This window comes from Hyaena hyaena, unplaced genomic scaffold, assembly GCF_003009895.1.
Source record: "Hyaena hyaena isolate Hyena2069 unplaced genomic scaffold, ASM300989v1 scaffold_310, whole genome shotgun sequence".
In the NCBI taxonomy this organism is placed as follows: Eukaryota; Metazoa; Chordata; class Mammalia; order Carnivora; family Hyaenidae; genus Hyaena; species Hyaena hyaena.
In genome coordinates, this window is record NW_024080940.1 from 581,454 (window position 1) to 608,303 (window position 26,850).

A 26,850-nucleotide genomic window follows, 5' to 3' on the forward strand; every position below is an offset into this window, starting at 1 on the left:
TATGCAGGACGAGACTCTAGGGGCCTGGGGACAGAGAAGGGAAGTGATGGACCCGGGCACTCACCAGTCCCTGGCAGGCACTGAGAGCTGCAACCCCGATTCTGGTGCCCTGTTGCAGAACTGTGCCCCTGAGATGGCAGGGGGGTGCCGAGGAAGCCACCATCTTAACACGGGAAAGGTTTCCGTATCTCCTCTCCACGATATAGCTTCTGGAAAGAAATCCCTGGTTGACTGACAAGTTAAAGAACAGGTCCTTCTCCTCGTGTGAAATTCTGTAGTACACCGGACCCTCCGGGCCATCCAAATCTCTCTTCCTCCTGTTGCTGGTGGTGGGATGACGCAGGCCATAGGACAGAAAACGCCCACTGGCATCTACGCGGACAGGAGCCACCAGGTGATATTCTGGCAGGGCCTTGATGAAAAGCGCTGAAAGAAAAGGAGACAAAAAACAAAACTGAGAGAATTCCCTGATGAGTCTATAGCAAGGTAAATGCTCTGCCAGTTGGAGCTTAGACTTGAGCTTGTGGATTGCAAAATACCTGACCTGAAGTTTAGAGATCTCATCTACCACACGAGCACCGTTAACAGTAAATTCGCTGAGCAACTCAAATGGACTCGGGACCCCTCATTGATGACACGTGGCAGTCTGCACGGACACAAAGGCATAGCTCTGGATGGCAGATGTTTTGCCGGAGACAAATTAAAATGAGAATTAATGCATGAGGGGTACTGTTAGAAAAGGGGCATGGTCAGGGGCACCTGGGTGGCTTAGTCGGTTAAGGGTCCGACTTTCGCTTAGGTCATGATCTCGCGGTTCGTGGGTTCAAGCCCCGCGTCGGGCTCTGTGCTGACTGCCAGCTCAGAGCCTGGAGCCTGTTTCAGTCTGTGACTCCCTCTATCTCTGACCCTCCCCTGCTCACGCTGTCTCTCTCTCTCTCCTAGAAACAAATAAAACATTAAAAAAAAAAAAAAAGGGGGGGGGGCATGGTCAGTATGAGGAATATTTCAAGGCTTGAGTTCACTAATACAAATCACAGAGCTCCACTGTTGATTATAAAGAGCTTAAATGCCTCAGGAACTTCCCATTAACTCAGGTTAGAGGGAAAATGAAAAACAGCTAACCCACCCTATACACCCTGACAAACTTCACACCCATTGCAGCCTGTGTTCCATAAAGTAGCAAACGCTGTTTAAGGAAACTTGGATGTGTCTTTTTATTTTTACAAAACATACAAAATAGAAAGGTAAGATGAAAACTGCTACTTTTTTTTTTATTTTTTTTTAATGTTTTATTTATTTTTAGGAGAGAGAGAGAGACAGCGTGAGCAGGGGAGAGTCAGAGAGAGAGGGAGTCACAGGCTGAAACAGGCTCCAGGCTCCGAGCTGGCAGTCAGCACAGAACGCGACGTGGGGCTCGAACCCACGAACCGCGAGATCATGACCTAAGCGAAAGTCGGACGCTTAACCGACTAAGCCACCCAGGCGCCCCTGAAAACTGCTACTTTAAAAATGCAAGACGGTAACACTTGTCCCTGCCACACACGGGGACATTCGCCTTTTGAACTGCTCATGTTTAAATCCCCACCACCTCCTCTTCATTCTGATCTTTGAGAATAACAAAGAATCTAACTAGCAGGGGCTAATCATCACTCAGGATTACAGGCTACTTCAAGCAAACCGTTAGCCACTTAGTAAAATAACTAATCCTCTGCTTCAGAGGGAGAAAAAAGGAAAGAAAAGAAAAGAAAAAATGAAAAGGAGCAAGGGAGGAAGGAAGAGAGAGAGAGAAACAAATTCCACTTGCTACCCCCTGGAGAGATTTCTTGCACTTTCTAGCTTGCATTGCTTTGTTCAATGACTGCCCCAGCTATAGTGTTTTTTTGCACTTTCTACCAATACCCTGGGAATTTCCATTTATGCTTTCAACTCTAGTCTCAGCTAGAGTTCAACTCTCAACTCGAGTCTCAACTCTAGTTCCTCCTCTTCTTTCTCTTAAAGTCGCTGATTGAAGTTCTTCCTCCTTTGGACCCCCACCCAGGTCCTTACTCTCTGTAGCTCCCAGAATAGTGTCATTTTACAAAGCCTTTTGTTCATCTGACTTTATTCCCAAAGCCGTTGGAGCCTAGAACCTTGCACATGGCAGGTGCCTGGCTTGCAATGTGTCGCTGTATCAGGGAGCACATTTGTAGCTGGTTAATTATAAGAACAGGATTTAGGGACACCTGGGTGGCTCAGTCAGCTAAGCGTCCGACTTCGGCTCAGGGCATGATCTCACAATTTGTGAGTTCAAGTCCCACATCGGGCTCTGTGTGGACAGCTTGGAGCCTGGAGTCTGCTTCAGATTCTGTGTCTCCCTCTCTCCCTGCCCCTCCCCCACTCACACTCTGTCTCACTCTCTCAAAAATAAATAAACATTAAAAAAAAAAGAACAAGGCTTAATGGAGTACATTTGTAAAACAGCCTTTTCCCCCCCAAAATAACTGCCTTCAAACACACTTTGTGAAACTGCTCACTTTTGCTTTGGATGAAATATGGGCAGAGCGCAGAGTTTTCACTCTTAGTTACTAATAAATAGTATCAACGTTAAGGTGTAAAAAAAAATCCAGACCCATTGCTTCTAATTGCAGCAGGTAGGAGCAAGAGATCACACGGCATATGGAAAAATCCTTAAAAACAATGTTCGCTGAAAAATAAGAAACCATACAAGTGAATACAGAGCCATCTACATCAATGGAAAATACATGCACACAAAAACAATAATACAAAGTCTGCCAGAACATATGCGAACAAAAAATACATATGGAACCCATTAAAATGGTTTTTCGTGAGGAGGAACGGAAGTAGGGACAAAAATGCATTAAAAAAAGCAAACAAGGGGTTTTGCACAAATTAATGATGCTAGTGTGCCATGACCTAGGAGTCAAATTGACTCAGTCCTCTGTCCTCCCCAAGGAGTATTGGACATCTTTTGTATCAGAGTTTCACTGCCCTTCCAAGTTCAGACCTTAAGAGAGGAAAGGCCACATTGGGTGGGGCAAGGGTGGATGTAGTTGACCTCCATAGTATTATTCTCTTTTCTTCTATTAGTGATGATGCTGTCTCTGGCTTCCCCAGGATGAGCAGTGGAGGGAAGTTAAGGGCATAAAAAGTCTTATTCAACAGTGTATAGCCATCATCTTGCAATGGGACCAGCTGTACGTGGGTACTGCCCAGATACTGACTCTTCTCAGAAGTTCCTTTGTCCCTTATAAGGCCTGTCTTCTAAACATACATCTCGAAGAATTCAACATGATTTCTGAAAGTATAAAATAAAATATAAAGCTTGCCTAAGCTCCAGCACTTATTGCTCAAAGAATGAAAGAGCAAACAAATTTAGATCTTTTGACCCAGTTGCTTTTGATCTAATGGTTTTTTAGGAGAGCCAGCATAGGCTGGCTATATAATAATATAATGATAATAACCATAGTAACCATTTCATGATCACCTGCTATGATCCAAGTACCACAAGTCTCTTCTCATTCAGGAGATTCAGTGAATTCCCATTTCAGAAGAAACTGAGCCTAAGAGAGGTCACAGAGTCAATATGCAACATTATCCATATTGAAACCTCATGTTTCCTATTTCAAAACCATGTTCTTAGCCATTGCCCTTCATGTACATAAGCAGTTGCACTTGGCAGAGAGTGTGACCTAGTAGAAGTGACAGGGATGATGACCTGACAAGAAAAGAACAGCTTGGCTTCCTTATGAGGCCTCAATTTTCCCAGCAATAAATGGAGATAATAATTGCCTGTGTATCAGGTGGAGTAATGAGAGATAAGATTCGCTTGCCTCTTGATTTGACTGCACACAAAACAGCGACGAAGCCACATCAGCCTGTAAGTTTGAGCAGAAATGAGAGGCCACGGGACTTAAGGGCTGTGACTTATGCCGGTGGCCCACCATATTTGCCTCACCTATACAAGGGCGTAATAATAGTACCTACCTCCTAGGGTGGTTTTGAGGATCTAGTGTATTCCTATATGTAATAGATTTAGAAGAGTGCTTGACAAGTAGCACTCAGTAGCTATCATTGGTATTAAAGATAGAAACTTGGCCACCAAGGATCCCTGTGGCCATAAAAGTAACTTCCAAGCAGAGACAAGGCAGAGTCCCATGCTCTGTCCCATTCCTCTCAGTAGCTAGTCAGTTTGGAAGATGAAATGGCTTATGACTGTGGCCAATAGAAAGCACAGCTCAGAAGGGATATGACAGGAATGGAGAAATAAGATGTCAGGAAACAATAAGGGCTCCTTATTTTACCATTTCTATGGTCAAGCACAGCATTTAGAGTATATCAGCTTGGTCCTGTCTAATCCTGACAGTTCTCTGGTTCAGGTATTATTAACAGTGTCCCTCATCTTAGCCCTCATTTCCCCCCACTGTAAAAAGACAATGAAGAGGGGTGAGGATTCATTCTGGGGCAATCTGACCCCAGAGCCCACCCTTCTAGCCTCTGCTGCTTCTCAAGCGTCTACCACTGATAACCAGATGTCAAGGTGGGGTGTCAACAGGGCTGGGCGCAGTGGGAACTGAGACACACTGTAATCACATTACCATCTGCAGGTTTATGGAAATACATTATAAGCCCTGAATACTTGGATTTGCCTTACTGGAAATTAGACCTGAAACCCTTGGTCACAGACTTGGATGATACTTCCTGAGAAACTTTGAGTGAGGCTGTTGGTGCAGGTGCTTTTGAAAATACAGAACACCAAGCGATCTTTTACCCTCTGCTTAGAAAGAAAGGAAAGAAATGAGAGAATATTTACTTGCCAGATTTTATAGCTTAGGTTAAATCTATACTTATTCTTTACTTTGATTATTTCCATCTTAGAAGCAATGAATCTCTAAGACTCTTTATTAAAAAGGGCAAGGAAAATGTTATGTACGACAGTTTCCTGTTCAATAAACATTGGATGAGTTTCACAAAAAAGGGCAAGGAAATTCTGTAATAGTTCATTTTCATAATTCTCTTCCATGGGTTGTTGTAACTTTTCAAATATCTTTTAATCATAGAAAACTGCATGTGTCAAACTGTGGAGAATGGTGTCGATCCCCTCAAAGTTGTAAAGTACAACACACAAGGTTGGATTTGTTCACGAACCCTGTGACAACCAACTTCCAGACCATAAGTGCTTACGGTAATTAACACAAATAAAATACTAAACTGTGAAGTCTCTTTTTTCATTAAGAGAGTATATGAGGGGCGCCTGGGTGGCTCAGTTAGTTAAGCGTCTGACTTGGGCTCAGGTCATGATCTCACAGTTCGTGGGTTCAAGCCCCCTGCTCAGAGCCTGGAGCCTGCTTCAGATTCTGTGTCTGCTTCTCTCTCTGCCCCTCCTCTGCTCATGCTCTATCTCTGTCTCTCAAAAATAATTAAATGTAAAAATAAAAATTTTAAAAAAGAGAACATATGAAATAATTTCCTCCCTCATTTTTTTTTCCAAAAAGCACAGATAAGACACACACAAAAAAAAGCACGACAAGAATATCTGTCTTGAAGTGCACCTGAAACATTTGTCTTGAAACACTCCTGCTCTTGCACAAACCCGCGCAGCAGAAAGCACATCTCCACCATGGGATCAAGTGCCTGCCCTGTTGATTTCAGAGTCACCAGAAACAAAAGGGACCACAGACGCAGCTGGTGACTTGCAGGGAGTACAAGGAATAAAGAACCCAAGGGGCTGTCACCGGCTGTAGAAGGGAGACAGGATGCTGTGAGGGAGACAGTATTTCCCATTGTTCTGATACTTGGTTGGGAACCAAGAAATCTTGTGGAAGTCGTTGCACGTGTATATATCACAAGTGAGCGAAGTGGAAAGAATACCGGGCAGAGTTTGTCAAATCTGCCATTTTGGGTCCCAGGAAAGATTGGATTTACTTCCATGCTCCTTCCCAGGGCTAAAATCCTGCCCCTGCCCAACTCTTGGAACTAGAAAGAATGTTAATGATTATCTGGGATTAGAATGTTCCAACTGTGGGATGCTGTGTAATTCCATTCACCCCTCTGGTGACGTGGCATTTAATAGGTGCTCATGAAATACATGCTGACTGACAGACTCATCTCCAAGCCCCACCCCCCTTCCTCATCTGTAAAAAGAAGGATGGGAGACATGATATATGAAGTGATTTGCAAGTTTAAATGTTCAGAATTTGGGTGCTATTCAAAAATGTTGTCAGAGTAGAAACTGAAATTGGGAGTTTGGTTCATTGTGAAATGACAGGCTGGTCATTTGGGGCAAAAACCAGGTCATCCTACTACCAAGAAACCTTAGAATTTTCTCATCCCTTCTCTCTACCTCTCTCTCTCCTTCTCTACACTCCCTCCCCGCCTCAACTGTTCTCCCTCTCTCCACTCAGCTGTAAATAAAGTAATAAAATTGTAAATAAAGTAAATAAAGCCTACTTAGAAATTTCTCTGTTGTACCAAATGCAGATTACTTGTAAATCCATTGGTGAGTTGATTAAAAACAAATATTCTGGAGAAAAGACTTTCAAAAACAAAGTGCTTTTAAAACCTAAATATATGTACATCGCTAGTAAACTGAGGGCACTTTACAGCTATTTTTCAATATCACATACTCTCTGCACATAATCCCAATGGTAACCAAGGAAAACAACCATCTCTCACCTTCCAGACAAGAGAGAGCAAGGCCCAGTGGTGTCTACTCTGTACTAAGCTGAATTCGCTTACAAAGTACATGTGGAGCAAGCACAGCTGAAAACCAACCCAGGAGAATGTGTGTCTTTGAACCAAATCATCTCCAAATGCCCTGGGAAGTGCTCACAGGCTTTGTTTGTGCTGCCAGAACACAGACTTTTCACAAAAGGGCTGTTTTTCAAAGAAAAACAAATGCCGCTATTTTAAACTTGGGGGTGGGAGATTGTATCTGGACCGTTTACACAAGCAAGTCATGGCTGAATGACATCTAAACCCGGGTGTTCGAGCTCCAGCTTCCAAGGAAAGCAAAGGGACTTGTTTCTGATGGCTCTTGAAGTCACAGCAGATGAGCTCTCAGCAGTATCTGAACTTTGCAACGTAGGCAGAAATGTGTGTGGAAATCCTCGTCAAAGACAGGCTCTGATGCCTGCCGCCCAAGTGGTCTTAGGGATTAAGGGGGTCAGAATGCAAGGGAAGCTTCTCAAGACTTGAGCACAGTCAGCAAACACAGGACTTAATGGATGCTAAAGCATTGCTGTGTGTGTCTGTGTCTGTGTGTCTGTGTGTGTCTGTGTGTGTCCCTATTATTGGTAAGAGGCCAGCCTCTGGAGCCAGGCTACCTGGGTTCAAAGCCTCACTCCACCATGAGCTGGGCCAAGAAACTCACCAAATTTCCTCCTCTTTAAAACAGGGACAGTACCAACCATCCCTATACCCCAGAAGGCTGTTGTCAGTGGTTTCTGGGCTGACACATACAGGCTGGTTTCTCCAGCCACTCAGGCAGTTGATGGAGCTCTGTTTCTCCTAGAAGGCCCAAGGACTTCCCTACCAAACACAAAAGTGTCTCTGACCCTTCCAAGTCCAATAAAAAAGCAGAGGCAGCAGTGCCACTCTGCTCCAGGTGTTAGGTTTAAATAACACCAAGTTGCCATCACACCCCCTTCCAGTGTTTTCTATAGAATTATGAGTTTCATGACTTTCAGGAGATGCAGCCAGCTGTGATCAGGAAGACAGGACAGGGAAAGGTGAGCCCCTAAGGTGGTAAATTCTCCCCCATAAGTACAGTTATTTTTAAAACACAGGCCTTAATCTTTCCAGGAAACCAAAACACAGCCAAACTCACTCAGCATGGGGCCGGAATCACATTTCCCCTCCCCTGTCCAGAGCTGAAACTAACTAGAAACACTGCAATGACTGCCAGTGGCCAGTTGGAACTTTTAAAAAATCATTTTCCGTGTTCAGAATTTGAAAAGTACAGGATTGAAACAGTGCAGCGTTCAAAGAGGAGACAAAGGGGGGGGGGGGGACGTTACCAGCTATGCCTTGGGTCTTTCCTGCCGCAGCGTTGGGGCGAAAGAGATCCGAGACACTCGCCTTTCAGTAAGAATTAAGGAATCCTCACCTTCAACAATGAATTCCGAGACACCCTATGTTACGAGCTCCTGGCGCAGATTTCCTTACGACTCAGCCAAACGGTTTTGCAGAGTTCAGCCAGTGGGGGAGGGGATGGGGGAGCCACCCACTTTCCACGCATCTCCCCACCACGGTTTTCAAAGGAGATAAAGAAAAGCCACTAACCTTGCCTCCTGTCCGGGAAGTGCACCGGGCCTGGCTGAGCTTGTGTCCCATAGCAAAGGGCCCCAAAGTGAAGGAGGTGAGCTACAACGGAGAGCTTTGCAAGCCAGCTCCTCTGGGCACATGGCATGATTCAGTTGTCGGGGAGAAGAAAAGTCGACGAGGTTTAGCTCTCAGCTCAAGAAATCAAGTCCTCGCCTGTGGCCGAGCAGGCAGATGCAGGGGGGCATGGTCCAGGAGTGGGACCGAGCGGCCGCGAAGCTACCCACGATCTCCTGTTGCTTTTTTTAAGCAGGAAGGGGCTAGTTACCTTTATCCCCCTTCCCTCCTGAAAGGGGAGTGATTCAACTGGCAGCGCCTGCTTTCTGCGGGGTGTGGAACGGGTCAGAGCGGGAGGCGGCAGCCCACCCAAGATCCCCACCCCTCGGCCTTCCGCGCTCGGCCTCGCAGCCAACTCCGCGCATCTTCCCCCGGCCTCCCACCCCCGCGCTCTCCGGCCCCGCCCAGAGCCCTGCCGAGCCGGCCAAATAGGGGAGACCCGGGAGAGCCACCCTGGGCGGGGCTGCGGGTGAGAGGCCCCCCAGGCCGGCCCTCCCTGGCTGAACCACCGGCCGAGAGTGCTGGGCGCAGAGCTGGGGCCCCGGGGGACCCCACTCCTTCACCCTCCCCGGCTCAGTGCTGCCCCCTTGGCTGCCTTTCTCGGCTCCGTTTCTGGACTTGCCTGACGTGGCTCTCTCTACCAAGACCCCTCGCTCAGCCAGACTTCTCTGGGATTATCTTCCAAGGCAAGCCAAGACTTCCATTTTAAAAAGGAATGGGCATTTTTCGCTTTGCCAAGTCATACAGAGGGAAATGGTCTGAGCCCAACTTCAAGTTCAACCCTTGACGAGTCCCTTCATTGCCGCAGAGACGCGATGAGACCCAATAATTATGAGCCAAGCTGCGTCTGCAGGCCTCTCTGGTGCTTTGCTTTTATAACCCCACCTTTCCTAGCCCACCCCTACCCACCCATAAGGAGAGTGGAGAGTGGAGGAAATAAGCAAGGCCCAGACCATGTGAAGGTATCTCTCTGGTTTACCTGCACAGGCTGCCCATGGAGGGGGCATCCATTTAGAGGCTCAAGCTTTAGTTATTGAGACAATGCTGCAAACCAGGGAGCTTGCCAGGCATCCTGAGAATTCACTGGGATAATAGAGCCAAGATTTCACACCTCTGGGCTGAAACAGTCCTCCTTACTCCATTCAGGAAGAAAGTGGCCCCATAATGGTTCTCCATGGCTTTTAGCCAACCATATGTGTTCAGTGAGAGGTTCGGGAAACCAACTCCGGCTACCTTGCACAGGCCTGGGCAGCCAGGTCAAAGCAGTGATCCAAGTGCAAGGTGGCCCTCCCACACTTGGGGTGGTCACGAACCCTTCACACTGTATACGTATGCACCATGATATTGAATTTGTTTCCTATGATTGACATTACAAATTCCCAAAAACTTGGTGAGTTAAAACAGCACAAATTTAGTATCATACAGTTTTGGAGGTCAGAAGTCTGAGATAGGTCTCACTGGCCTAAAATCAAGGTGTAAGCACAGCTGCCTTCCTTTCTGGAGGTAGGGAAGAGTCATTTTCTTGCCTTTTTCCTCTTCTAAGAGGCTACTCACATTTCTCACTTCCTTGCCCTCTTACCCCATTTTCAAAGTCAGCATGGCCACTGAGTCTCTTATAGAGTATCATCCTGACACCATCGCTTTTTCCTCCCTTTTCCATTTATAAGGACCCTTGTCATTACATTGGGCCCACTCAGATCATCCAGATTGATCTCTTTATCTTAAGGTCAGCCCAGGAGCAACCTTAATTCCATCTGCAACCTTTATCCCTCATGCCATGTAACACGACATGTTTTGCTATGTGGTCATGGACCAGTCTCAGAAGTGTTCTTAGCCTCTTCTCCAGATACATAAATATTAAGTTGGAAGAGCACAACTTAAATGTGAAAGAAATTCAGATGTGACAGGTGTGTCTGGTGAAACGGCGTGAAAACCTGACAGAAATGCAATTGCGTGGGCCTCAAAGAACCACTCTGAACTGGAAATTCTTTTGTTTCTTCTCCTTTCTTCCTCTTCTCCTTTCCCTCAGTCTTCTCTCCCCTATTCCTCCTCTTCTTGTTGTTCATTTTATCCTCCTGATAGCAAGCAAGGTCTCATCAGAAGGGCGAGATCACTCCTGGCCTCCATGCCCAGGAAAAGAGCTGTGTCTCTCAGGGAAAAACAAAACAAAACAAAACAAAACAAAACAAAAACACCTCTAGGAACTTTTGAGTCCCAATAAAGCCAGGGAAGATTCGGGAGGATCCATGGAATCTTCTGGACTCAGTTTCTTAACCTCTTCAACTCTAATGGCTTTCCCCTTACTTTCTCCACCCTTCCTGTTCTCAAGACCGTGACCAGAGCTATCTGTTATCCAGTCATCCAAGCCTTGAAATACTGAGACTATAACATCTCACCAAAACTTCATATTCTGTCGGTCCTTCCAAAGCTTTGTACCCAGTACCTTGGGACCTCAGTCTAGTAAGGACCACCTGTCTCCTTATCTCTCCATCTTTGGTTGTCCCATAATCTATAAGCATCTCTCTGGCTTTACCTCCTTTTCTGCCTACCCACAGCCTATGATTCATCTCCTTAAATCATCTCTCACCAGTGCCTTCAACACCTCTTCCTCATCAAACTTTAACCTTGTTTTACCCTAACTGCTGATTTTCCCTGCTTTTCATTTCTAAGTGCTGTTGAAGAGACTCACCTAACTGCACCTCCTGGTGCAACTATCAATTCATGTCTCTACGTTCAGCAAGTTTTCAACATAGCCCAGCAACAAGATGCATCCTGCTACTATTCTCAGGCCCTCCTGCTTTTTCCAGAATTTAAAAATACCCCCAAAGCCTGGTGCCTCTTCAGGACAGAGGGAAAAGTTAAACCCATTCAACTTTTCCTCTGCTCATTGGAAAAAGGTAACAAATGTTCTTGGTGACAAAGGTTGGTAGCAATAATAATAATAATAAGCCAACTACATTTCCTGATATGTCCACTATAAACAGCAGAGCTGTGAATCACTGCAGAGTCCCCCCAAGTTTCCTTGAACTGGCTGCTTCAAATATACTACCATTGAAGGAAGACTACAAAAGCATGTAAAATCCAAGTGTCAAATAATAGCTAAGAACAGAAAAAATAGACCACATCCTCATTATGTACCAGGCACTGTGCTAAACACTGTAAATCTGCATTACTTTATGTAACTTTACAAAAACCTATTAGGCAGGTACTATTATTATCCTTCGTTTATAGGTGAGGAAACACTGAAAGGTTATACAACTTGCCTAGGATTACATCAATATTAAGTGCAAAACCAGGATAAAGTAGTGAGGTACAGAAAAAAGGAAAAGACTGAGTCAAGCCACTCAACAGAATCAAATACAAATCTGTCTTTCTTAAGACCCCTTGTAATGCCCTCATTCACAAAGAGTGGAAGGGCTGAGAACACTAACATACAGGCAATCTACAGACATCTTCATAGCATCTCAGGTGGTGGTTTAGTTATTTATGGTGAAGTATTTTCTGTACAAACATGCAAATTGCCACAAAAAATATGAGATGGCTCCCAAAGAGTAAAGAAGGCTTTGGAAGTTCATGCTTTCCAACTAAGCCTATAGAAACACAGGGACGGCTGAAATTCAGGGACTGTTAGTCCAATGCCTTTCTCAGAGCTGTCATTAACACCAGAAAAGCAAAAGAAACTGACTTCAACCAAAACTAAAACCAAAATAACCCTGACTTAGCCCCAAGAATCACAAATGGATATGTCATAACAGTAGACTTCCCATCTGTTAATTCTGCCTGAGTACCACAACCACTACCTCGTAGTAAAAATCAGCATGTCACACTTGGTAGTTTGCAAGCTGCTGTTCCTAAGTAAACCCAGAGGATGGAGAGAAAAAGGAAGAGTCTTCCTCTAAGGTTTTCAAGAGCAGTCGGACCTTACCTCCACCTGAAAGTAAAAAAAAAAAATTGTCTTCAAAAATCATACATTTAAATATTGTTGTCACGTATACTTTTTCTTACCTTTTTTAAGTTTTTGTTTAAATTCCAGTTAGTTAACATACAGTGCGATATTAGTTTCAGGTATACAGTATAGTGATTCAACACTTTCTTACATCACCCAGTGCCCATCACAAGTGCATTCCTTAATCCCCATCACCCATTACACCCATTCTCCCACCCACCTTCCCTCTGGTAACCATCAGTTTGTTCTCTGTAGTTGAGAAAGACCATATTTCTTGGTTTACTTCTCTCCCTTTCTTTTTTTCTCCTTTGCTCATTTGTTATTTCTTAAATTCTACATATGAGTGAAGCCGTATGGTATTTGTCTTTCTCTGACTGACTTACTTCACTTAGCATAATACTCTCGAGCTCCATCCATGTCATTGCAAATGATACGATTTCATTCTTTTTGTGGCTGAGTAATATTCCACTGTATATAGATACCACATCTTCTTTATCCATTCATCAATTGATGGACACTTGGGCTGCTCCCATAGTTTGGCTATTGTAGATAATGCTGGTATAAACATTGGGGTGCATGCATCCCTTTGAATTAGTATTTTTGTGTCCTTGGGTAAATACATAACAGTGCAATTGTTGGATCATAGGGTAGTTTTGTACTATTTTCTTTTAAACCTCTATGCAGTCTTACAAGAAGAAGGGGTAAGTATTTGGAAGTCTCAGAGGTGTAAGCTCACTTGTATTCTTCCACCCATTTTATTCGATATATACGTGGATGGATAATCAACACAGCCTACTCTGTACACTCAGCTCCCAGAGAGTTTGCCTTCCTGGCTCAATCTGAAGATTATGGAATCTATGCATTGTAGATTTTGTAAAGTTACCTGGCTTTGTATCAGGTGGGTTCCATTTTGGACCCTTCTTCTAATGTTGCAATTAATCAACTTAATTAAATAAACAGTGTCATGGCAATGTCCCTTTGAAAGCCATGGCTGAGAAGGCTCTGGACTCCTGATTAATGAAATACACTATTGGCTGAAAGAAAACAGCATACTTCAGGAGAAACGTGTAGCACGTAGATCAAAAGGTTGCAATAAATTGAAACTAATTTCAGTTTGTAGATCATCTTAAGCCTAATCAAAATGAAACAAGATTTTACTGGGTTGGGGGGGGGGAATTCACATGGGAGGTGTGCAAGAGGGACCCCAAGTCGTGTGAGGACGACTAGAGAGCAGCCTATTAAAAAGGTGTCAGAACCTCAGCAATGTAAAATTGTTATCCCTGTGAGAAAACTTCCCACTGCATGTATCAGAAGCTGAACAGAGTGTCCCAGCAGGGCGGTGAAATACTGGCAGGGTAAGGAAGGGTGAGGTGATGGTAGAAACTGATAGTGGTGATTGGAGATTGGTTACACACAGGGAAATTGGTCAGATGGATAAACACAGCAAGGATAATGGGGGTCAAGTTTCTCACTGCCAGAGAAGAGAATCACCAATACGAAAAAAGAGAAAAGTAGAATAAACTCTATGTTGGATTACAATTAAAGGTAATTGTTATGAACCCAAAGCTGTTGATGACTGTAGAGATGCATACAAAAATGAAGATATAAATAGGCCTAAGAAATAGGACTCCTTAGAGAAATGACTGACTTTAGAACTAGGGCTTGAGAGATAGAAGATAAGCCAGAGCATTTTATTGCTAAACAAAAACAAACAAACAGCAAAAACAAAACAAAACAAAACAAAAAACACTAACAAAAAAACTCAAAGAAAGATACGACCTTGTCAAAAGGAGAGAAGAGTTAACATGAAAAGGTGCCCACTGGTCAAATTTAGGGAAGTTTAAGCGAAAATATATAATAGTAATAAATCATTAGTCGTACAATAAGATTAAGAATCAATTGGGGCGCCTGGGTGGCTTAGTCGGTTAAGCGTCCGACTTTCGCTTAGATCACGATCTCGCGGTTCGTGGGTTCGAGCCCCGCGTCGGGCTCTGTGCTGACTGCCAGCTCGGAGCCTGGAGCCTGTTTCAGTCTGTGACTCCCTCTCTCTCTGACCCTCCCCTGTTCACGCTGTCTGTCTCTCTCTCTCCTAGAAATAAATAAAACATTTAAAAAAAAAAAAAGAATCAATGATGCATACTGATACAAATAGATAAATGATACAAATAGATAAATGATGAAGAATAGGAATTTGTATAATTTTAAAGTATATCCTCCCAAACATTTCTTAAATATAAAGGCAAATGAGAGTACTTTAGAGTGGACCAGGCTTGCAAATATCCCCTTAATCAAGTAAACAGAGAAAATAAAACCAGTAGTGTGGATAATTAAAATCGTGTGCTACCTGATAGGTTCCAAGAAGGACACTATCACTCCGAAATATCTGCCGAAGACACATAGCCTGAATCTAACCATGAAGAAACATCAGACAACCTAAATTGAGGGACATTCTACAAAATAACTGTTGTTTTTTTTTTTAATCTTCAAAACGCTAAGACGGTGAAAGGAAAATTAAAAAACTGTTCCAGGTTGAAGGAAACCAAAGAGATATGACAACTAAATGCAACACATAATTCTGAATAAGATCCTTTTGTTACCAAAGACATTGTCAGAATAATTTGTGAAACTTGAAAGGAGACAAAGAATGGGGTGTTGGTACTGTATCATTTGTGATGGTGTGGCTTATGAAGAACACTGCCCTTGTTTGTTAGAGATACACATGAAAGTGTTTGGAGGTGAAGGGGCATCTAGTTGACAATTTACTCTCAAATGATTCAGAACATAAAATGTTCTCTTTAACCTCACTTCCAACTTTTATGGGAGTTTGTGGTTGTTTCTAAATTAAAAAAAAAAAACACAAAATGTGACAATTTGTTCTTATTCTTTAAAATAATTTAACACTTGGTGAAGATGCTATTGGATTGGAAATTAGAGAAGCCTAATAATGAGAAGTTAGCACCAATTGAGTGCCCATGCATGGTGGTCTCTAATTAACAACGTTGGCAGCTTCAGAGGTTATCATTATTAGATTGGTCCCATGTTAGTCCATGTGGGCACCAGTCCCTGTCATTCAGCCTTAAAAATTAAATCTTAAATAAAGAACGGTGTGCCCATTGTTCCCAAGAAGAGGAAGAAATTAGGGATGGGATGTATCAAGGATTCTCTGAGTGCTACTGTGTCAGCAAAATGAGAATACAAATATTTGTTGACTGCTTCTGTGTCCAGGCATTGGAGGTATAATAACAAATAAAATAATCAGAGAATCTTTCCTCATGTTTTCATACACCCTGGCTTGAGCCAGGGGGAAAGAGAATAAACAAATAAATATATAATATGTAAGACAGTGGTAAGAGCAGTGGGAACAAAAACAGGCTAAGGAGGACTAGAAGTATTGAGAGGAATGGGTTCCTCTTCTATATAAGTGGGTCATCTCCACTAAGATGATTTTAATGAAGGAATTAAGAATCTGGATGAACTAAGTACCTAGGAGAAGAGAATTCCAGTCCAAAGAGACAGTAATAGGAAAGACCCCCAACTGGGAATAAGTAGGAATATGCTCAAAGAGCTCAAGAAGACAAGTGTTTGTTGAGAGTGTGGACAAGGGGAGGGTGGTGATGGAGAGGAGGAGGGAAGGTCACAAGACCCTTAGAGATCGCAGGGAAGACTTTGGATTTTACACTGAGCAAACTAAGAAGCCATGGTGGATGGGGAGTTGAACACAGGATACAGGAGTGACACGAAATGACTTAGGACTTATAGGGTGTCTTGGACCACTGTAGAGACGGAAAGGGAGGAGCACAGAGAGCAGTTAGAAAGCCACTGAATTAACTCAGGTATGAGATAATGATTGATTATATCAGGCGGTAGCAAAAGACATGGTGAAAATCTACCAGATTCTGGATTTATTTTGAAAGTAAAAACAAGGCTTTCTAATAAATTGGATGTGTGGTGTAAGAAAAAAAAAGACCTCAAGGAGGGTTTCAAGGTTTAGAGTTGCCAATGATTGAGTTGAGGAAGATGGAAGGTAGAATAGAACTGGTGGGGGTGGGAGAAATCAGAAGTTCAGTTTAAGACATCTTAAGATATCACTTAGGTATCTGAAAGGAAGAGACAAGTAGGCTAATGGATATACAAGTCTTGAATCCAGAGAGAGATTTAGGATGGGGTTATGCATTTAGAAGTCATCATAAGTATTTGGATGGTACTGACAGCCTTAAAATGAAATGAAAGTATCTATTATGAGAATGTAGCAGAAAAGAAAAGAAATGTGAGGCTTGTACTCTGGGTATTACAGACTAAAGACCTGTGTCCCCCCCCCGGCACCCCCCCCACACACACACACTTTATATGTTGAAATCCTAAACCCCAATGTGATGACATAGGAAGGCAGAGTCTTTGCGAAGCGATTAGGTGATGAGAGTGGAGACCCCATGAATGGGATTAGTACCCTTATAAAAGGCCCCAGGGAGCTCTCTCACCCCTTCCACCAAGGGAAGACACAGCAAGAAAATGGCTGTCTGTGGAGCAGAAAGCAGGCTCTCACCAGACACTGACTCTGCCAGTGCCTTGATCTTGGACTTTCCAGTCTCCAGAATTGTAAGAAATTAATTTCTGTTGTTAAACCACCCAGTTTATGATATTTTTGTTATGTCAGCCAAAACAGGCCAAGACATTGAGAGTGCTCTAATATTTAGAGTTCTGGAAAACAAAGAAAAATCAGCACAGGAAACCGAGGAGTAGCCAATAAAATGAGAATGGAGAGTTTGGTATCTTCAAAATCAAGTGAAAAACATTTTCAAAGAGGCACTGTTATTCACTAGCTCAAACTGAAGTAAAGACAAGAGACTAGTCCAGGCTTTACATACTCAGCTGCACAGAAGAAAACAATGGAAGAGAAAGACCAAAGATTGAGTTTATTTAAGAAACTATGAACTCCACTCACTTATAAATGCAGCTCAATCAATGTCTTTGAAATCTGACCAGATCAGAAAGTCTCTCGTGGAAAGCAGTGTCAGAAAGATATGAAAATACCAACAAATGTCCACAATCCTAGTTTACTGCACTTTTAATATTCTCTTAACCCACTGAGCTCAACACAAGCCCATGAGTAGCCTGGGCTGGCATTCTCCCCAGAGGAGGAGGAGAGCAGCTGAGTGTCAGGCTCTTGTCAGGGACATACCCCTGATATTCATCATTGCTTTCTCGTATCTTCCTGGGGTCATTGAGAGCAGATCAGCCATGCCCCAAAGAAACTTTAGAGTGAGTAAACGAGGTTCGTTCAGGTGGCAAGAAGGATATACCATAATAATACCCTTTCTTTTGCCTTATTGAGGTACAACTGACATACAATAAGTTGCATATGTTTAAAGTATACAATTTTATGTGTTTGCATGGGTATACATACCTGTGACACCATCACCACAATAAGTTTTGACATATATATGTGTGTGTGTGTGTGTGTGCACATGTGGTGCATGTGTGCTAGTGTGCATGTGTCAAACCAGAAGTTTCCCCCTGTTCCTTTGCAGTCCCCTCCTCCTGCCCCTACTTGTATGACCTCCTCCCCCAATTCTCCTGCTGTCTCTGAAGATTCATTAGCAATTTGTTGAATTTCACATAAATGGACTCATTCAGTATGAACTCATTTTTGTCCACCTTCTTTAACTCAGCATAATTATTTGGATATTTTGTGTCCCTGTACTCTTTTCCTTTTTATTTCTGCACAGAGTTCCACTGTACAAATCTACCACCATGGGCCCATTCATTTACTGTGTCACTAATTTATCTGCTGACCATTGGAAAAACAATGGAGATAAAACTTGGTAACCAACACCTAGCCTAAAATCAGGCAGATGCATGCATACCACCAATTCCTGTTAAAGATCTTTCCTTGAAACTTAGGAAGCAAGGCCCCTAAATCCTCCAACAATTTCATTTCAATGAACTGTATATGTTTCTCCTCATGATAAAGTGGCTCTTAAGGATACCACATAAAAATAACAAGAAACCAACTTTGAAGTTAACCCTGGAAAAGATAAAGCTTCTCTTCATGGTTTTGCACTTTTAACATAGCTTGCCCGCATTGCCAGACAGAGATTATCTCTACAGCCACAGGATGAATTTCTGTGGCACTTTGAATCTTCAGAACACAGAAAGCCAGACTCTGTGCTCTCAGAGATCCTTTCACAAAGCCCAGGGGACAGCTGGCCGAGGGCTAATGCCTCTAAGAACACCTTTCTCTACTTTGGCCACACTCTCCAAATGTTGCCTGCCAGGATTGCCTCCTTGGCAACAAGAAGGCATCCTTTGTTGCTTCCTAGCCCCTCTGAGGGTTGCAGATAACACTGACTCACATTATTAGTTGATTGTTTGCTATCCTATTAAATCTGCTGAGAGGTCTCCAAGTGCAAAGGGCTCTATTGATTCAGCCACTGCTTTCTGCAGTAAAGCAGTGGCTGTGGTCAGATTAAGGTGTTATGATTCATCTTTTGAAGGTGAGGAGATTGATATGTGTATGGATAAACTGATGGAGTATTTGAAACCCCATATGAGAAAATTGGCTACACAGATATGTTTATTGAATGCATGGATTAGTATGTAAGGCAGATAGAACCTTGTGAAAGATTGTTATCAAGTGTTGAGTTAGAAAGCAGACAGCCTTGGGCGCCTGGGTGGCTCAATCAGTTAAGCCTCTGGCTTCGGCTCAGGTCATGATCTCAACAGTTTGTGGGTTCGAGCCCTGCGTCGGGCTCTGTGCTGACTGTCAGCTCATAGCCTGGAGTCTGTTTCAGATTCTGTATCTCCTTCTCTCTCTGTCCCTCCCTGCTCACGCTGTCTCTCTCTCTCTCTCTCAGAAATCAATAAAATATTTTAAAAAATTAAAAAAAGAAAGCAGGCAGCCAAGCTGAATTTTATGCCATGAGATTCAAGTTAATGAATCTCATGATTCCGTATAATTGACTTTCCACTTGATTATAAACTGTAGGCACGGGAACTATGTTTTATTTATTGCTGCATTTCCCTCAAAGATAAAAAGAATGAAGAAATATTTGATCAGAGGATGAGTGGCTGGGAGACTTAGTGGGAAATGTTCTGGGAATGACATGCTTTGAGACCCATGGACACACCTCTTCTATTAAGGAGTTGGCTTCCTCTCCTAACTCCCACCTGGAGTTGGGAAACAGATTCTGGTTTTAGTATCATTCCTCTCTTTGCTCTCAGAAATGAATATTCTCCTTTGTGAATGTGCTGAAAGCCCCCTGAAAACCCCACCTTGGGCTGCTCTGCTCTTCTCTTGGGACCTTCTCCACCCACCTCTGTATGAGCCAACAACTAGAAGGTTAATCCCTGACATGGCAGAAGCTGTCTGCATATTTATGCTCTTATCTTTAATATTCCCATACTTCTTCTTTCTTTAGAGTCAAAGTATTTATCGTCCTCTAGTATTTTGAGTTTGAAGCTTAGATCACTGATGTTTAACCTTTCTTCTTTTTGAAAATATGCACTTACAGCTATGGATTTCCATCTAAGCACTACTTTGATTACATCCCACAGAATTTGATGCCAAATTTTACCATGATTTACTTTAAACAATTTTGTAATGTCTTTTATAACACTTTATATTTTAGTTCCTCTTTAATCAGGGTTGTTTAAAATATATGGCTTAATTGTGAAACATTTGAGGGCTTCTAGTAATCATTCTTTTGTTGATTTCTAGTTTAATTCCTCTGTGCTTAAAATACATGGCCTGTATGATTTCAATCCTTTGAAGTGTAATTGAAACTTTATTTTGGTCCAGCATATGGTCTATTTGGGTGAATGCTCTATGTGTATTTTAAGGAAGTGTGTGTTTTTTGATTGTTGAGAATAGAGTGTAGAACTTACCCTTAGGATGTGCCTCTTTGGGGGTCTGGACTGAAAGCCTGGACTGTTTACTTATTATTCCCCTCCATTTTACTAGGCTTTAGCTTCAATCGTATTGTCCCAGCACTGGGTCACTGTTGAGTTATCTACTCAGTTGAGTAGGTCTTCAACTCCTGTTTCCTGTGGGTATTGTGACAACGTGCCCTTCTGTCATAGTCAGCTTTCAAGATAGACCCAAAGATCTCTACCTCCAAGTATCATATTCCTGTATAACTCCCTTCTCCTCGAGTATGGACTGGACTTATTGACTGGCCTTTAAAGAAGACGATATGGTTAGAAGTGATAGGAGTGTCACTTCTTTTACCAGGTTATAAAAACACCACATAGATTACATGCTGATCCCTCTCTCTCTCTCTCTCTCTCTCTCTCTCTCTCTCTCTCTCTTTTCTCTCTCTCTCTCTCTCTCTTTCATCACTCACCCTGCTGGAAACCAGCTGCTATATTGTGAGGCAGCCCTGTGGAGCTCACAGAGTGAGAGATCAAGTGAAAGATCAAGGTCTGTCAACAACCATGTGAACAAACTTAAAGGCAAATTCTTCTCCCTACCACTAAATCAATTAAAGACCACAACCCCAGCTGATAGCTTGACTGCAACCTCATGCTAGACCTTGAGCCAATGACATTATGCCACACCTGCGTTCCTGACCTACACAGACTGTGAGATAATGTTTGTTATTTTAAGCCATAAATTTTTAACATAAATTGTTATTCAGCAAGAGGTACCTTACATAGAGAGAAATGGATAAATAGAAAGAAGTAGATGGATTCAGGAATTTGGGTGTTTGGGTTTCGTTTTTGTTTTTGAGAACATGCTAACAAGACCTACTAGATTGAGTTAATTAGGTGTAAGGGAAAATGAGAGCTAAAGAATTACTCTTGGGCTTTTAGTCTGAACAGTAATGTGAATACTAATGCCATTTACTAAGATGGAAAAATCTGAAGGAAATCAGCAACCATGTTGAAGTGTCAAGAAACAGCTGGATATGCAAACTCTAGAGTTCTGGGGATAAAAGGGAAATCAGATCTGGGATGATATTAGTCTCAACCTCACTTGTATGTATTAGGTGAGATAATGTAGATAAAACCCTTTGCACAGTGCACACATTTGTTACCTCTAGTGGGTAGAATTGTGTCCCCTAAAAAGATATGTTCAGGTCCTAGTTCCTGGTACCTGTGAATATGACCCTGTTTGGAAATGGAAATGTATAATCTTTGCAGATATAATTAATTAGGATGAAGTCATATAGGATCAGAATGGACACTAATTCAATGACTACTGTCCTTATAGAGAGAGAAAACAGAGACACAAAGATACACATAGGAAGGAGAAATGCTATCTGAAGACAAAGACAGAGATAACAATGATGCTGTTATAAGCCAAGGATTCAACATAGACTCACCAGAAGTTAGGAGAGAGACGTGAGAAGTTTTCTCCCTCAGACCCTCCAAGGAACCAACTCTGACAGCACCCTGATTCCTGACTTCTAGTGTTGAGGATTTTGAGATAATAAATTTTTGTTGTTTGAAACCACCCATTTTGTGATAATTTGTTACAGCAACCCCAGAAAAAAAATAGTATCCAAATAAATGTGAAGTGTGAATGGTTATCGTTGCTTTTATTATTACCATTCCTATTGTACCATTGTTGTTTTTGTTGTTATATATCCAAACACCTAACACATTGCTTTGTGCAAATTAGGAACTCAATTCATAATTTTAGTAGAATAAAAATCTGTGCTTTCTGCAGACTGAAAAGAAGAAATGCAGAGTGAAGAGTATCTGTACATGTTCCAAAGGAATTTTGAAAGAATAGATTCTTTTCTCTTTTGTCTGAAAACCCACTTTTCTTTGTAGAATCCCAGAATCAGGAAGTTCTGATTACATCATCTCCTCTCTAACCTGACTCCTGTAATTTCCTGTCTTCTCATTTAGATCCAGCTCAAGTGTTTCTGTCTTGCTACAATCTACTGAGAACAAACTATCCATGAGATGCCAGGTTTCCCCAAACTCACATCCTAGCCTTTACTAACGTGTTTGTCATATATTATATTATTTGGATTATTATCTTGTATACTTAAGTAATATTTGACCACAACTGATATGTTTGTCTCCTTGAATTTTTTAAATGATGTTTGAGAAAAATATGGCCCATACTTTAAGATAACAGGTCTAAAATATCTTTAGTTTACTTTGGAAAAGAACTTATTTGAAAAGGAATTTTTGCTTCCATAACACATGCTTAGTTAAGTGATACCATAAATTGCTGTACATGTTCTCTGGTTCATTTTCAGAAAGCAGATTCAGAAATGAACATTCTACGCTTAGAAGCACTCTGGCTGAATTCTCGGAGAGTCACACTTGGGACAGCCTCTCCTGGGGCTCAGTCTGAGATTTGCTGTCTTGTACTCAAGGCCTGATGTGTCACAGGATCACATGGCCCTCCCAGTCCCACAATGAAGAAAATGTCACTGTTGGACCCAAATGTGATTTTAAGGAAACTTGCCAAGACCTCCTTCTCTTCCTTTGCTTCCAATACTTGGGTGTGATAAACCATCACTGGACATGAATTACTTTTGGGGACTTAACATTTTTTTACCTGGAAAGTTGGAAAAGGAATAAAAGTCCAGACATTCCCAAACTTGGGGAAAAATAGTATCATCTGGACAAATGCATTTAAATTGTAGAGTCATGGAGCACCTGGGTAGCTCTGTCACTTAAGCATCTGAGTCTTGATTTCCCAGTTCATGATCTCACAGTTCATGAATTCAAGCCCCACATTGGGATTCAGTCTCCCTCTTTCTCTCTGTCCCTCCCCCACTTGCTCTCTATCTCTCTCTCAAAATAAATAAAAATAAACTTTAAAAAATGTACAGTCTTAGGTCTTTTTCCAAATCCACTGAGAATCAGAATCTCTGGGCCAGCATGGGGCTGGGAGGAGAGTTGCAACTTATATTTTTAGCAAGCTCCCCACCTGACTCTGATGTCACCTACTTAGCACCTATCCTCAGAATGATAAAAAACTGTAATTCCTTCCATATACAGATGTGAAAACCAAGGCAAAGTGTTGTCAGGGTATGCCATAGGCTTCCTCATTTTTTAACAGCACCTTGAAACATTTTTTTAAAACTTCTTTTTTTTAAATAAAAGAGAGATAAACAATTGATGGAGAAAGAATTAGTAAAATATGAAGTGAAAAGTGAGCTTAAAGGTGAGGATACTAAAACAGAGATAAGAAGTGTCCACAGAGGCAACCTGTGGATTGGGAGCAATAAACAAAGCTGGACTGAACTTCTCCAGGGCTGAACTTCTCCAGATTAGAACTGTTCAAGGGTGGTTAGTTTTGATTTATTTTTTACTAAAGTCCTGACGCCCTCTAGCCGGCAAGTGGAGAAGTCCAGAGTGTATAATGAAGCATGTTCTCTACTTGGAACTAGATTCTTGCTTTGGGATCCAGACTGTTTGAGTTTCCCTTCAAATGTTTTGGGTACCACATTTCTTTTTAAACTAAGCATTTTACTATCTCTGCTACTTTAAAGTCACATCCTCTTGATCTCTGTAAGTAAAGTCATGAACTCTGCAGGAGAGAGGACAATTATGCTTAAGATATTTTTGTCTCAGTTTAGTTGGGGACAGTGGGGAAAACATTTCAAATTTCTTAAGTTCACCCTAAAAAGTATAACTTACATTGAGCTGTTGAGCTGGCATTTAAATAAACTGAGATTTGAGAAGTAATTCAGATGGTTTACACTGGTTCCCCTTGTCCAAAGTAATTTCAAAGATTCCCTAGTATTTACTTCCATTGGTCTGAAAAGCACTTGCTAAAAAGTTTTGATTATAATAGTAGTGAAAGTAAGGGGCTGGTGGTCCAAAAACAGCCTCATAGAATCCCCTATTCCAAGTTCATCAAGGTAAAGAGAATGTATGTGAGTAAACAATTTGTGAAAGAGCTTTGGGCTGAGAGCCGGACAAGTGGTATGTAGTGTCTGTGAAGTCAGCTCACCAATGTATTGTCTGCCTAACTGAAGTTCTTAGTACATACCAAAGGCAGAGGGCAACACTTGAACCTATAGGTGTGCTATATAAGACGCTTTAAAAACCCTTGCAATCACAGACACCAAATAAAGTGGTTAGATAGTTAATGAAAGGGGAGTAGAATTTGTGTTTGTGTATTCAGTAAAAGCCCACCATCTGACTTGGGGTCTGGGCATGAAAAGAGGTCACTATCATTGCTTTTAAAAATGAAAATGGGTAGGAGATCTTGACATTTTAGAACCATCTTTCATCGAATGGGATCATTTCAAAGATAAAGTGGGAGTAAGGAAGAAAGAAAAAAATTCTAGTACCTGTAGTTATGTTTGGGAATAAGCAAGAAAAAGGATCGCAAATTAAAGCCGACTTTCTCCAGCAACGTAGGAAAATAAAGGGTTACAATCATCTCCTTCTGAAACTTTGAAGAGGAAAAGGAGAATCTGCTGGTGGGCTCTGCCTGCTGCCCACGGCTTTCTCCTCCCCGAGGCGGGCGTGGCGAAGTTCAGCACCTCGGAAAGCGCCCCCACATCTGGCGAGGGGTTTACGCATGCTCCCTGGGAGCCCGCAGCCTAGGTTTTGCGGGTGCGAACAGAATTCCGGTGACAGGCTGGCAACTCACTGGGAGCTGTCAACAGCGGAGAGACCGAAGCGCAAGGCTGGAAGGATGACTTCGAAAGACCTCCAGAGCGTCAGAGCGAGATAGATGGAACTCTCTTGTCTCTCTTTTTCCTCTCAAAGGACAGAAACCTCGGCCGAGCAGCAGCAGCAGCAGCAGCAGCAGAGGAAACAGACAAAGAAAGAGAAGGAGCGGGCCCCCAATAGAGGTCCTGAGCGGCACAGTGGGTATAGGCTGGTGCCCAACAGACGCAGTGGAGGAACGCAGTGGATCGTACAGCAAGGACCGGGAGACTCCGACCTCAGCCAGAGAACCCTCGGATGCCCACTGCTCGCCCTCGGAGCTGCGCTGCTCAGTTCTAGAACTCCCCTCCAGAACAGACGCTGAGCACACCTCTCGCGCCCCCAACGCCGCGCGCGCCAGAGAAGCTTTGGGCACCCAGCACCCAAGAGCTATGTACAACTGCGGCTTTGAAAGCTCGCACACACGCCCTGCGCCCTCGCCGGGACAGAACCCCCAGCGAGTTGGACTCGCTTAGGTCTTGAAGTCCTCCTGGAACATGACCTAGAGGCACCTGCGTTTGCAGGTGGTCACTGCAGCCACGACAGTCACCATGAATAAGGAGGCTGTGATCCCATACCTTCTGCAGGCGGCCAACACCAGCGTAAACGCGTCGCTGCAGCTTCAGGACTTGTGGTGGGACCTGGGGTTAGAGCTGCCTGACGGCGCGGCGCCGGGGCATCCCCCGGGCCCCGGCGGGACAGAAAGCGCAGACACCGAGGCCCGGGTGCGGGTCCTCATCAGCGTGGTGTACTGGGTGGTTTGCGCGCTGGGGCTGACCGGCAACCTGCTGGTGCTCTACCTGATGAAGAGTAGGCAGGGATGGCGCAAGTCCTCCATCAACCTCTTCGTCACCAACCTGGCGCTAACAGACTTTCAATTCGTACTCACCCTGCCCTTCTGGGCCGTGGAAAACGCTCTGGACTTCAAATGGCCCTTCGGCAAAGCCATGTGTAAGATAGTATCCATAGTGACGTCCATGAACATGTATGCCAGCGTCTTCTTCCTCACCTCCATGAGCGTGGCGCGCTACCGCTCTGTGGCCTCAGCTCTTAAGAGCCACAGGACCCGAGGGCACCGCCGGTGCGACTGCTGCGGCAAAAGCCTGGGGGGCAGCTGCTGCTTCTCAGCCAAAGCACTGTGCGTGCTGATCTGGGCCTCGGCTGCGCTGGCCTCGTTGCCCAATGCCATCTTCTCCACCACTATCAAGGTGATGGGCGAGGAGCTGTGCCTGCTTCGATTCCCAGACAAGTTGCTGGGCTGCGACAGACAGTTCTGGCTGGGCCTCTACCACTTGCAGAAGGTGCTATTAGGCTTCGTGTTGCCGCTGGGTATCATCAGCCTGTGCTATCTGCTGCTGGTGCGCTTCATCTCCGATCGCAGAATGGCAGGGACCGAAGAGGGGGCTTCAGCCGCGCGGGGCAGCCTGGCCGCAGCCAGCGCCCGGAGACGGTCCAAAGTCACCAAATCAGTGACCATCGTGGTCTTATCCTTCTTCCTGTGTTGGCTCCCCAACCAGGCGCTCACCGCCTGGAGCATCCTCATCAAGTTCAACGCGGTGCCCTTCAGCCAAGAGTATTTCCTCTGCCAGGTATACGCGTTCCCGGTGAGCGTGTGCCTGGCTCATTCCAACAGCTGTCTCAACCCCATCCTTTACTGCCTCGTGCGCCGCGAGTTCCGCAAAGCGGTCAAGGGTCTGCTGTGGCGCATCGCGTCGCCTTCTGTCACCAGCATGCGCCCTTTCACCGCTACCACCAAGCCAGAGCCCGAAGAGCAGGGGCTGCAGGCCCTGGCACCTCTCCACCCGACCGCGGAGCCCGACCCGGTCTACTACCCGCCTGGCGTGGTGGTCTACAGTGGGGGGCGCTACGACCCGCTGCCCAGCAGCTCCGCCTACTGA

The 26,850-nt window shown here is 43.7% G+C and overlaps 2 protein-coding genes across 3 annotated transcripts in view; one reads left to right on the forward strand and one right to left on the reverse strand.

Moving 5' to 3' along the window:
* The window catches only part of ADAMTS12 (ADAM metallopeptidase with thrombospondin type 1 motif 12), a 301,553-nt gene extending 292,947 nt beyond the window's left edge, over positions 1-8,606 (reverse strand). For both annotated transcript variants that reach the window (XM_039248274.1, XM_039248273.1), the window contains exons 1-2: positions 8,281-8,606; positions 65-426 (exon numbers count right to left, since the gene is read on the reverse strand). In XM_039248274.1, the coding sequence (XP_039104205.1) occupies positions 65-426; positions 8,281-8,407 (489 nt within the window). In that variant the 5' untranslated portion in view covers positions 8,408-8,606. The remainder of the gene's footprint in view (positions 1-64; positions 427-8,280) is intronic.
* Positions 8,607-25,503: 16,897 nt separating this feature from the next.
* On the forward strand, positions 25,504-26,850 carry RXFP3 (relaxin family peptide receptor 3). The gene has a single exon (XM_039248243.1). The coding sequence runs from the start codon at positions 25,504-25,506 to the stop codon at positions 26,848-26,850; it is 1,347 nt and encodes a 448-aa protein (XP_039104174.1).

What these genes read in the sequence shown, in the direction of transcription:
- RXFP3 (XM_039248243.1), top strand. Translation starts at nt 25,504, where the DNA reads ATGAATAAGGAGGCTGTGATCCCATACCTTCTGCAGGCGGCCAACACC.